A 14,156-nucleotide genomic window follows, 5' to 3' on the forward strand; every position below is an offset into this window, starting at 1 on the left:
TCAATTTCATAATTATAACAACGAGTTTGTTCGTCACATTCATGCAGTAGAATGAATGGATATCGCCAAATTAGTATTATATTATAATCATATCACATTCATATACACATGATAGTTGGTAATTTCTGTTATACACTTCTGAAGCGTGTAAAAGTGGTAAAATTACACATTTTCTAGTCACACACGTATATCCAGAAACACTGAAATTTCCTGCGACCGGTGTCTTAATGTGGGATCTTGATAGTTAAAATATTTTCGATTTCTGGATTGCGACCAGAATTCAATTAACTGATCTTCAATAGATTCTGCATATATCTCTTAAACAATACATTTTGTCTTAAGTTGAACTCACAAAAATAAAGTTAGAATTTTACCATAGAACTCACAAAAATGAAGGTAAAAATAAAGCCAAAGAGGCGATTCTTCATATTTTCCCGAAAAAAAAAGTGCTCATGAGAAATGTAGTACGTTCTCGCATTTAAGTGATTCTCGTTACTAGTTAAGGAAATAAAATAAATATGCTGAAATGCTAGATTATTATTTCATTTTTATTGTCTGTGCTAACTGTTCAACTGTAATGGAATGCAGTTGAACGAAAGTTATAGTACGTAGTTTCTTCATATGCAAGCAGTAAAAACTTAGTTCGTTTTTGGACATCGAAGTATGGTGGAAAAATTGCTTTGCTTTCTCTCAGAAGTTTATATTTGTGAAACTCAACGCCATGTGTAATATCTTTAGATGTGGCTCCTCAGAAATCTGATTATGAATTAGAAAACCTTCGTCCCCTCCTTCCTTCTTTCTACCTTATTAAGTTCACAAAGTTTCGTCTTACCTACAGTTTGTAGTCTGAGGACAACATTTGTACAAAATTTCTATTTCCTACGCGAGATTAGATAGAATGTGACAAGAAATTCAACCCACTTGTTCCATTTGGGGTCGAATTTTGTTAAAGTTCGTCTTATTACATCTAAGGTTTCATGGAGAAGATGAAAAAATAAATAAATTAGTAAATAAATAAATAAATAATAATCAAGTTCCTATGTTGAGAGTTTCAGATAACGTGTAGAGACAGTAAGTAAACAGTTCATGTCCCTCTTTCAACCGTAGAATCGAATTTCGCAAAACTCTGTCTTACTTAACCCTAAAGATTCAAGAAAAAGATTTGTGCAAAATTTGAAATTCGTACGCCCAACAGTTTCGTAGTTCTTTGGATCGACGAAAAACATCTCAAGTCACTCTTCCTCCCATAAGAGGACCAATTTTGCAAAACACCATCTTGTTGAAAGCCAAAAGTTTAAGGAGAATATTTGTCCAAAATTTTTTCATGCGCTCAAAAGTTTTGGAGATCTGGCAAACGACGAAAATTGGTTTTGAGGCCCTATTTCCCTTCTTAAATAACGTGTTGAGTTTCATCATTTCTCTGAAATGTTTAGCCATACGAAATTAAAAATGTCTTTAATTGTTCTGTTCAAACTATGGATAAAACGGGATATTTTCAAATCCATTACCAGAAAGTTAGAATGGAGAGTTCGATGTTTTCATCAAATTTCTGAACTCTTTCGTCCTAACAAGTTGAAATTTTGTAGATATGTTCTCCTATTTCCCTAGATTAAAGGTACGACTAAGTAGTGGGAAAAATTTTGGTCCGAAGGGTAAGAAGGAAGTTTAAGTGTTTCTATTAATATTTGTTCAATATTATTTTTAAAACTAGGCATATCGTCACAAATTTCTTTAATGAGTATTTGGTGTGTATATATATACGCAATTAAAAATGTAACACCAAGGAGACATCGTAGGAAGTCCAACAAATTTGCAGGCCATGTAAAGCGTGAAAGAAGAAACAATTAGCACCAAAGCACCGGGTATACCATCTAATGACAGCAACCAGAGAGTCGCAGTTCACTAGTCGAACGTTGATTTGACGTGAATATGTGCATATGGTCAAAAGATGCCTCGTCGTCGAATGCAGCACTTCTTACATGCGTATGCTCTGTCGGATCGGACAGCTATACCTTGCACGCTGGCGCAAGCATCGGAGGCTGTTACACGGCGCCCATTGCTGCGGCTTCTGCTGATTGCACAACATAAGTATGGAAAATTGCAATGGTGTAGCGAATGGAGAGACGAATGACGACACCGGATGTTATGATGTAGGGTGGCATTGGGTTTCGTGCTGTTTATGCATTGATGGATGTTAGACCATCCAACGATACGCTGAAAGCTGTTGGACTCGATTGTAATCCCTTTAGTGCAGTTTCTGCAGAGAACTACATTCCAGAAGGATAACTCGTGCTCTTATGTTGCACGTACTGCCCTAAACTTCCTGGCCGGACACAATATTCCTTTGCTTCCAGCATTCCGTTGAGCCCTCGCCGATCGAGCACGTTTGGTCGATGGTTGCACAACACCTCTTATACCTGCGAACTCCAACAGCTAGAATTGATGAGCTGTGATATCTAACCGAAATCACATGGTGTGCCATATCCGAGGAGGACATCGAAGGACAAGGAATCATGCTCTTGATGCCTCGCCTTTTCTGACTGCCATGGTGGGCCTGCAGGCTTCTGACTGTCGCGAGTTCTGCTCTGAAGTTGCTACGTGGTCACGAGTAGCACAGAGCGGGAAGTTGAATCATTTGGTGCATGTACCATTGGGTCTCTGCTATCTTTCCTTGCCATTAAAAAATGCAAAACCAAGAAGACATGAACGTGAATATCACTCGAAAAGGAAGTTGAGCTAAATTTTAAAACTGGGGAAAGACATTTAGGGGTGACCTTTGAAAAATTCATTTTGGAATTTAAAAAAAATTTAGTTGTTACCCAAAACATGCAGCGCAAGAATTCCGATTTAAATTTGTCCCAGCTTTGGCAAAACACATTTATGGGCATCTCTGGGGAAAATATATATATATATATTTCTGCCAGATGGGGTAAACTTAACATTTTACAATTTGCATAAATTAGGGTAAATTTATCTACAGTATTATTAGTATTACCATATTTACGAATAGAAATTACGTGTAAATGCTCTGCTTAGACTATGGATTAGACGGGATCTTACGAAATTTATTACCAAAAAGGTAGAATGAGGGAGTTAAATATTTGCATATTCTACATCAGATTTCTGATACTATTCGGCCTAGGAGTTTTTTGAGATACATAAGGGAAGTAAAAGTATTATTATTACATATTTCATTTCTTTTGAATTGCTAAGCATATAGTCACGAAATGTGAAGAACAGTATTTGTTGACATACAGAATATAAATATCTCATGCGGAAAGACGATTTCAACAAAATTTTGATATTGGAAGACATTTAGAGGCAACTTTTGAAAAACAAATTTTGAGACTAAGAATTTTGAGTAACTATTTGCATGAATCTTCACATAATCAGCTGCAAGAAGACTATATAATGTATCTCAGCTGTAGCAAAACTCATTTATGTGCGCCTCTGAAACAATTGATTTCGGTAGAGGAGGATGAACCGAACATTTTGCATAAATTGGGGTGAATCCACAATTTTTGGGTGACAGAAAATGATTTAACTCGGTCTTGGTGTAAATTGTTATTTAGGGATAATTGTGTGAGAAGTTTACGTGACACGTATGAAATTGAATTTGCGTCAAGTACTCTGAAATCAGGAAATTGACGTATGATGGTACACTTCTGTTTACAAAAACCGAGAATATCTTTCAGAGACAAGTCCAAAAAAGTAAGCCTAGATCCATTACAATTCTCACAGGTCTCTACAGAGGGAATTGCATTTTCCTTTCACTCTTTATATAAACATTAGCTGCAAGAAGTACTTGTGCTGATGGTAACCAAGCGTGTGAGGCACAGAGTTTTTTAAAGAATTTGTGAAAAGGGTTCTAAACTCAGTCTGAGTTTTTTTTATTTAATTTTTAAACATGAAGATATGATGAAATTAAGTGTAATATTTGTTACACGTAAATTTCAAGTTTAATGCTTTGGTGTTACTTTTAGTTCCAAGATAAATACTTACAAGACTTCTCGGTTTAAAATATCTAGAATAATCAATGGCACTTGGATAGGTGTGAAATTAGACTGAAATAAGCGTAAATAAGCATGTAATTAGAAATTAATATCTAATAAAGTAATTTTATATTTCATATCTAATAAAGTACTCTTCTACTGCAAATATATTTGATAACCAATTTATCATATAATACTGACAAATTAAAAGAAATATATTTTAGATAAAGTACACTCACTGCAATGAAGGTAACTTTATTTTCTTTATTATCACGAATATAGATATCCATCACTTACTGTAAAGCGAAGAGTTGTGTTTCCAACTTTATGAAGAATTTCTACATCCTTTGCGCAAATAATCGTCCGATATGAATTTTAAAAATATTTGGTAATTTGTAAAAGAAAAGGGTACGAATTTTTCACAAGAAAGAAAAGATAGATCCCTGCTGTGAAGTAACGTATGAATGAAAGACAACTGTTAAGAATGTATATCTGATCAACATTCAGTTGGTAATTATCAGCGGCTGTCTTTTTGAAAAGAATGGCTGCTAGAAAACAGAATTCCAGGTCTTTTACGTTGAGATATTCAATTTTCACTCATTCTCACTTGAAGAGAGGTAGAGGAAACTGAAGAACAAGAAAATTAAGTGGGGCATATATATTATTAAACTATTTTAATAAACAACCTTACAGAATCAAAACGTTACTTGTCTGGAGTGGTTGTGTGTTAAGGAACGGAACAATAAAATTGACTTTTTCGAAAGTCGTAAATATTGTATGGTATACGAGTCAGGCAGTCCCATTTTGAAATAGCTTCTTTCGGGGCAGGGTGAGAACTGATAGGGGAAACATTTTGCTACTATGAATGCAATAATCACCATTAATGAAATAAAAGGTAAATATTCACACAAACAGTTATCACAACATATTTAACAAATGACAACTCTGAAAAAAAATGGCTATAAGAACGGTCTCTGGGTCTTCCATCCAGTGTTGCAATGTAGAGCTGGAGAGTTATACTCACATTACTATAGTTTCACACATGTTTTTACTACAATTATAATCATATCCATTATAGTAAGGTTCAAGATGTAGATATGGACAAGGATGGAAAAACAGCTGGAAAGAAAATAAGATTAAAGAAGTTTTGAGAAGAGTGAATGAAGAAGAATATGAAGTTGATAGCAAAAAGGAAAATAAATTGGTTAGGACACTGTCTAAGAATGAATTGCCGTATAAAATATATTTTTGAAGGATTAGTTTCTGGGCAAAGAAGGTGTCAGCTCCTGAACGCTATGAAAGTCGAAAATTCTGATGCCTTAACGAAAACTAAGAGTGAAAATAAAAATGAATGGAGAAAGATTGGTTTTCTGTAAGAACCTGTGAATGTGACAGACTATTGATTATCATAGTAAGGTTATAGTTATGCTCATAATAAAATGTGTACGATTTGTTGCCTTCATCGCAATACATAGTAACGCCCTTTCTTTTGGTAAAAGAATTAGGGTTATTTATGCGTTATATTGGTATTTTAACAATATACATACGAATATAGTAAAGAATTGTTCCAATTTACTAATTTTGGTTGAAGGGATATATGTAACGTATTGGAAATGGTGAATTGCTTAAAACATTATTATTTCTAGCAGTGGTAGTAGTAGTAGAAGACGAAGAAGTAGAAAATTAGAAACAATTCCACTATTAGTAAGAAACAATAATGTTTGTTCTTGATCAGTCATATTTTTGACCCATACTAAGGATGTGCCTTCTGTATTTATGAATTGTTTGCTAGACACGTTACGTTCCCATACAGTACGAATTAGGATTGATACGACAGATGTCATTTTGTAGACATGTTGGTATTTCACCTGTGGAGAAAGTCGTCTGAATTCTATAACCGACAAATATTGTATATTTTTCATATTATTATTCATTGGAAGTATCAATATTGGAAATGATAAAAATTTCCTTATGTAACTCAGCGGGAATCGAACCCAGGACCCCCAACTTGTGAAATCGACGCTTAAGTCATCACTGTTAAGAAAGAGGGAAAAGACTATGTGAAGTGAATTTAGCAATGCACACTTTTTCGATTCCAATGCTGTAATGACGAAACACACTGATTTTGTTCATGATAAAGTAGTAAAGTATTACGTAGAAATAATAGTCCAGAGAATTCAAATTTAAATTTAAAAGGACATACAACACGCATGAAGCTGAACTGTAATTTAGTTTGGTTCGGCTTGAAAACGACACTAGATTGACACTTTTCAAAATATTCTTACATATTTTGGAATAGTTCCAAAAGGTATGTAATGATTTCTTTTTTGGCTAATTAATTGTGGATTTACTGTTTCACTTTTGAACGAAATTACGATTCTCCATTTTTCTTTTAATACTTTTGGGAGATCACGTTAATGATCAATAGATCACGTTTTCGGTTAATCGTTTTAAACCGATTCATAATTAGAAATCGAAACTGCGGTTTACGATTTCTCGAACCACCCAGCTCTACTAGCGACCCACTTGACCATACCCTGAATGCGCGTATAAACTATAAAAAGGTAATGGTCTTTCTCTAGATCAGGAATGTTTAGCGTTGTTTTGAACCCATCGGGCCACTTGGGCAGTTTTGCATCATGTTGTGGGCCACAGTGAGAACGACAAAAGCAGTGTCCTTTACAAAATCCAATTTTAGGAATGTGTCAATGTTTTTGTAAAAGATAGATACCAAAAACTGAAGTTTTGTAGTTGTAAATATACTCCAAATGTTGAAATTTGTTAATATGGATTTACAACTTTACTCCTTTTTCATTTATATACCAGGTGCTCAAAAAAGTACGCGCCGTTTTGCAAAACGTTGCTGCTTTTTCCGCTCGAGCAATCGGAGATGACGTAGTTGGTAGGTGCGTGTACATTTGTCTATAGGCTTAGTCAGTGGCACGTCTGCTATCGTAAAGAACACGTTTCATTTAGTCGTGAGAGTTGAGATACTCAGTGTGAACTATGGCTGCGTCAAACGCAGTGATTAGGGCTTGTTTATTCTACGAGTTCAAATTGGGCACAAAAGGCACTTAAGCAGGAAGAAAAATCTACTCGGCATTCGGAGAGGCTACAGTTAGCAAACAGCACGTAAGTGGTTTAAGACCTTTTCGACTGGTGACGAGAACCTTGAAGATAACCCTTGATCTGGGAGACCAAAATCACTCAACGTGGGCCAGCGGAACGCAGCTATTGAAGAATATTCGAGCCAGATATGTCAGGAACTTGCACAACGATTTGGGGTAAGTAATGAAGTCATTCCTTTACGTTTACATGACCTTGGACGATCGTGGAAAATGAGCAAATGGGTCCCGCACGAGCTGACTGCTGCGAAGAGGCTCCAGCGGCTGTACATTCGCCCATGCTTGTTGAGTAGGAACAAAACTTGTCCATTTTGGATCGTATTTTGATGTGTGATGAAAAGCGGGTGATGTATGGTAACAAGAAGCGTTCGTACCGTTGGTTGCTACCGAATGCCTCTGTCTGCTAACACAATATTCCTCAGCGCAAAGTAGTGCTATGTGTATGGTGGATTACCGCTGGGATAGTGCATTTTGAGTTTTTGGAAATTGGTAAGACCATCACAAAAGATGCTTACTCAGCAAAACGCCAAACTCGCACAGAAACAGCCAGCACTTGTTAACAGTAAAGGGTTCTGTACCACTAAGACAATGCGAAACCTCACACAGCAAGAATGACCCTAGAAGTGATCTCGTCACTTGAGCGGGAACTTTTGCTTCGCCCTCCTTACTCCCCAGACGTCACTCCGTTAGAGTACCATCTTTTTTTGGCCATGGACAATTACAGGCCCAATCAGCAGTTCAAAACTCGGGAAGAAGTTGAAAACGCAGTGACGCAGTTTTTTGAGTCGTAGGATACACATTTATACAAAAGTGACATATATGAACTTGCTCGTAGATGGGAGAAGGTTGTAGAAGCGGATGAATAAGCTAAGACAGCCGCTGATAATTTCCGACTGAATGTTGATCAGATATATATTCTTAACAGTTGTCTTTCATTCATACGTTACTTCACAGCAGGAATCTATCTTTTCTTTCTTGTGAAAAATTCGTATCCCTTTTCTTTTATAAATTACCAAATATTTTTAAAATTCATATCGGACTATTATTTGCGAAAAGGATGTAGAAATTCTTCATAAAGTTGGAAACACATCTCTTCGTTTTACAGTAAGTGATGGATATCTATATTCGTGATAATAAAGAAAATAAAGTTACCTTCATTGCAGTGAGTGTACTTTATCTAAAATATATTTCTTTTAATTTGTCAGTATTATATGATAAATTGGTTATCAAATATATTTGCAGTAGAAGTGTATTTTATCAGATATAAAATTAGTTTTGCGTATTAATTTCTAATTACATGCTTATTTGCGTTTATTTCGGTATAAATTTCACACCTATCCAAGTGTCATTGATAATTATAGAGATTTTAAACCGATAATTCTTGTATTTATCTTGAAAAAAATAAATAAATAGAAAGCAACATAGGCAATAACACCAATTTTAACACCAAAGCATTAAATTTGAAATTTACATGTGTAATAAATATTACACTTTTAATTGTTTCATCACATCTTCATGTTTAAAAGGTAAACAAAACATCTCAGACCGAGTTTCGAACCCTTTTCACAAGTTCGTTATGAAGACTCAGTGTCTTACACGCTTGATTACCGTCGGCATAAGTACTTCTTGCAGCTAGGTCTATATAACATTCTTTTCAATGTTCCTATATATATATATATATATATATATATATATATATATATATTGCGTCTCGTCCTATAAACTCCTACATTTTAACGAAACGCATTGCTACTTCCACTTGTGAAAATAACATAAGGAAATAAGGTGTGGATGGTTGGAGGGTCTTTTGTCTCCACAGTAGGGTGGTTGAATGGAGACACTTCTGTGTTTCGTCCTTTCTGCTCATAAGATCAAACAATATAGTTAGCGCAAAAAATATTCATACACCTACAAAATGGAAAAAAATAAACTAGTTTCGTCATATTTATTAAAAAGTTCTATGGAGTGGTGATTTTAAAGACTTATAAATAATTTATTTAGATGTATCAATACTTTTTGCACTAAATGCAGGCAAATAATTGTAGAATATGTTACACATAGTCAAATCTTACCTTAAAAGCGCCAGCTGCAGAATGTTTACATTTTAGATAATTGTTTCAGGAAGAGTGCAACGGTACTTCTTTGTCTTCTCCGTAGCGTTTTCGTGTTCCATTGTCATTTCTGCATTTTCTATACTAAGAAACTCGTATAAAATTTTGCAGCGAGATAATTACCCATTTAGTTATATTTAGAATAGAATGTATGTTCATATAACAATTGGTGTAATTTGCATGTGCATTTTTTTCCTACCTATTGGATAATTGAAATGTTCCTTTTTCACAGCTTCACGAAACCACCTATATTTTTTCGTCGCGATTTCCTATATTTTTTTCATTAGCATTGGAAAGCCTGATTGAACGGAGAAAAAATGCAATTCCCTCAGTGTAGGTTTGTGGGAATTGTGATGGATCTATACTCACTTTTCTAGACTTAGTCTCTGAAAGGTTTCTAGGTTTTTGTGAACAGAAGTGTATACATATAAGTGCCCATGACAATGTCCTTGGTTTCAAAATAATAGATACATTAAAATGTGAATTGTTCATGATTAAAATAAATAGACCAAGTTGGGTCAGAAATTATGTTCTGGATTTTTATTATTCAGTGCATATGTTATGGAACCTAAGCCACTGAATAGGATACGGAGACTAAGAATGGTATTCCTAAGTAGTTCAATCTTTCTTTCCTATAACAGTGCAAAAATGTAGTTTGTGCTTTATTATTCATTCTCTTTCCTACACTCCTAGCAACACATCAGTCCCATTAACTGTTCCTTCTTCACTAAACTTCATCTATTTCCAGCCTGTTAACTGGTGTTTGAATGCTTCGTAATTTAATATCTTGGATGTTCCTCTACATTTTTCCCCTTCTTATCTGATGAAGCGATTTGAGAAAACTCATCCTGTTCTATTTAATGTTATAATAATATTTTAACTACTTATGTGGCAAATAATCCATTTTCTATTTCAGTAATGTTATATAAAATATACGTCGATCTTTTTATAAATATTGCACAGTAATTTTTCTTTTATATTCAACTTTTTTATATAGTATTTCTTTACAAACTTTCAATACAGTCTCTCTGGTTCTCAATAACAGAGTCCCAACTTCCGGGAAAGTGGCATCCATGCATGGGTTATTTTAACGGTGGTCCGGACTGTAGGGGTATGAGAACATTTCCCAACAGTATTCGCGTAGCTTTTCACTTACGATATTCTCGAAATGTGGGCTAGCGTTTTCGTGGAGAATAAATGGCTCAAGCAACTGAGGTCGAGTTTTATGGATTTTTCTACGTAGTTTTTGTAAGAAGTCCACGTTTCATGAATAGTAATAATTCGATTTAAGAATACCTGACCCTGAACGTGGATTCTGTCTCTCAGAAGGATTGCATTGACCAGACGCAAGACGTCTACTGTTTAGTAGTCAACAAATGGGGGAATTCCACAAGCACAAAATTTTCTCTTCTCTAAATCATTTGTCAGAATTCGGTACACTGACGTCGCACAGTGGGGCCAAAGCACTGAATTCTTGGCAAAAAATAGGAATGCGCAATGTAAATCAGAAAATTGTAAGAAAACAAATTAGTTTGGTGTGTGTAGTGGCTACAATAATGTATTCAATATGTAGAAGAAATATTTAAAGATAAAATAAATTTACAAGCAAACAAACAAACAAAACAAAACAAAACAAAAAAAAAAAAAAGTAGTTTTAGGTGGCACGCACCAAGGTGCACTATTTGAACATGTCTTTGAAAATTTAAAAGATCCGTGGACTGAAATGTTTATAGTATTTCGACATTATTTCATCAAAAATAGTTTTACATCACAAAAGGAAATATTCCTTATATTTACGCCTAAATTATATAACAGATTATATGAATGACATTTGGCAATTTACGATTGGCTTACATTCTTGCGCATGAAAGGAAAAAGTGTAATTATTCAATTTACAACTGACGAATAATAAAATTAAAGAAAAGTTTTTGCTTCTCAACATTATTTCAAAGTTCTGGAGGATTCGTTATGATAATGAAGATGCACGAATGCTTCAATAAATAAAAAATTCTCATCACAAGTTCTCGATATGGATATATCAGATATATTAATCGTATTACGATTTACACGCATCGGTAACTTGTTCAGGTTGTTTCATATATTGCATCATGCAATACGTGGGCTCATTTCAGGGTTTTGATTGGAACACACTGAGCTGGAGCGAGCGGAGACTCATTACAGTTTATTCCAATGTGTCTTCTGTGCACGCATCACAAAAAACTTAATTGATCAACACCATTTTTAATATGGTGCTACCTTATGGTTCATAGATTGTTAAGCAAACATTGGCGTTTCAGAATGTCGCCACCACTAATCAAATATGGTTGACTAAAGTTTAGTTATGTTGGTGAATGCCACAGAAGTATGACTAGATGTTGGGAACAAGATGGAGCCTGGGGGGCGAAGCCCCCAGATTCGACTTATATTCATTCAACTTTGTCAGTGCGTGAATGGGGTTCACACGTCATAACCTAACACTTGCTCTCACATTCATTCCAGCTCAATTCAAAGCAGCACTACATCCAGAATGCGTTTTTCCTCAAACATTTTCATGCACTATAATTCCCAAAAGTGCAAATATGTGCAGGTTTTCTCTTTGCATACAGTAAGAACAATCTTTCCGCTATGACATATTAAAAAATCTCAGACATATTATGCCATATTTTCTATTAAAATGACATTCAATCGGTTGACCATAGTTTATATGCTTTCAGTACCACAGCATTTTACAAGTATGATATTAAATAGTACTACTACACATCACATCAACATTCTAAATATACAAAACGATACATAGATGTGGGTCGTGTCACTGTTTACCAGCCACTGAATATCTATACGCAATGTGGGGATAGTCGCATTTGAAGTCAACTTCCTATCTTCTATCACTAAGCAGCGCCTCTCCGGCTTCGGCGAATAACCAAGTTTACACATGCCATGAGCTCGTTGTAAACTGCTATCACTTCCTTTCCTGCACACTATCTTATGTGTACACTATTAAGCTTTCATTATAACAAATTATATCGAGTCAATCTTTTACTTCAATTTTCGAATTTTTGCCAAGAATTGCCTGATTTGGCCCCACTGTGCGTTGGTGGAATCCTTGTAGTTTCAACAAGTTCCTCGTTATGTTGCGCTACGATCTTCTTTTAAAACATCTGCCACAAGCTGCACACCTCGTTTATAATGATTTTGGCCTTCTTGGTCTTGCATCATAGTTTGTGCTCACACGATCACTACGAAAACTACCAATGAAAAACTGTACTACCATTCACTATTAGATCACCGTAAATTTCATGTAAAGCAGTGTGGATTCCCGTTACGTAAAATTTCAGTCCAAATGTAACACCTCTAAATCACCGGGCACAATACTCGAAATATTTGAAGCCTCCATTTCCAATACTTGTCACAGCCAAGAGGTATACATTACAGAGCTCTCAAGCACATGTTTTGATGCCTCATGAATTTAAGTTTAAATGACGCACCACCACTATACAATATTGCCAACCTGTGCATTATTTATGAAATATCCCTCGTAATATGTGTATGTTATTTTTGCAACGATGTGCAATTAAAAGCGAGAAATGGTGTAAAGTCTACATAAAGAAATTAAGATATTGGTTCGGTATCAAAATGTTGTTTCGAAATTTTTCAGAAACCTTATTCCTTCGTTTGCAGGGGATGGTCTACAGCGATATGAAAGTATTCAGATCAACGAAAAAACCATGTGTGGCGTGTTTGTGTGTTCAAGGTAACGTGGTTTGTGAAGATTATTGTGAAGAAAGCATAGAAGATTCATAGGATTATGAAGTGTTACAAAGTGAAGATTTCAGAAATAAATTATAAATACTTTTTGAATTCCATGTGGTTGAATGAATATATATTGAAGATTTATAGATCAATGCAAGTATGAAATGTGCCATAAGCCAGAAGAAAGTTCGTTTCTGAAAATATCAACCAAGGAGTTTATTCTAGGAAATTGCTGATTGGTTCAGTATTCTTTGTGTATGTGTGAAATGAAGAAAGAAAAAAAAAAGTTGTTAAAGTAAGGCATCAGCTATACTAAGGCCAAAGATTAAAATTTTAAGACAAAGAGCATAAGAATAGTTTGTATACTTGATGCATTTTCTATGCTATTGTGTATTTTAAAGATACTTCCTTATGAAAGCACTATATATATTAAAACCACAGCAAGATGTATCGTGAATTTCGACCATTACTGGATCGTAGTAAGGCAATAGAAAACGCAATGTCAAAATATAATGTTATTTTGCAGTCCAGTTTAATAGTTGTGTGACTGATTATTGTAAATAATCTTCTGCTTGTTAAAATAAAAGCTATTTTTTTACATTAATAAACTATGTTTTTAAATCTACTTTTATGTAACCAACCATAATCATGTAATTGTAAAGCTGAACAAACGAAATAATGTTACAGTTATAAGTTTGATTATGATGTATGGAGTTAATTTACATTTTCTCTTAACAGCTTGAAAAGAAACTGCTGTACAACATTTATATGCACTTTATCTAATAGGAGGAGTCTGTTACTAGTTTATATTTTTTTTTTTACACTCTCACTCTTTCTCTCTCTCTCTCATATATATATGTATATATATATGTATATATAATATCTGTTTTCCTTGTTTGTGATCAAGAATATATGCAGCCCTAAAGAAAATTCTAAATGTCGGGTCATATATATATTTTGAGTACTTTTGGCACTCGTGCAAAGTGTGGTTTTGGCTAGTGCTTGATTTTTACAGCGTTCTTTTAGATATTTTCAGTTGTGGGTTTGTATTTCAATAGAATATGCGGAAGAAATATTCAGGATACAAACATACTATCTTTTCTATTTATGGGCTGGAATTTTTCGAATAACTTCAGAGTGAATATTTCAGACTTAGGGTCGTAACTAAATGTTGTGAT

The 14,156-nt window shown here is 34.6% G+C and overlaps 1 protein-coding gene across 2 annotated transcripts in view; it reads left to right on the forward strand.

Moving 5' to 3' along the window:
• The window catches only part of LOC145695183 (uncharacterized), a 203,868-nt gene extending 190,282 nt beyond the window's left edge, over positions 1-13,586 (forward strand). For both annotated transcript variants that reach the window (XM_081772150.1, XM_081772151.1), the window contains exon 15: positions 12,907-13,586. In XM_081772150.1, coding sequence (XP_081628276.1) covers positions 12,907-13,029 — 123 coding nt within the window. In that variant the 3' untranslated portion in view covers positions 13,030-13,586. The remainder of the gene's footprint in view (positions 1-12,906) is intronic.
• Positions 13,587-14,156: the final 570 nt, after the last annotated feature.

This window comes from Thermobia domestica, chromosome 9, assembly GCF_964235325.1.
Source record: "Thermobia domestica chromosome 9, izTheDome1.hap1.1, whole genome shotgun sequence".
Classification (NCBI taxonomy): domain Eukaryota; kingdom Metazoa; phylum Arthropoda; class Insecta; order Zygentoma; family Lepismatidae; genus Thermobia; species Thermobia domestica.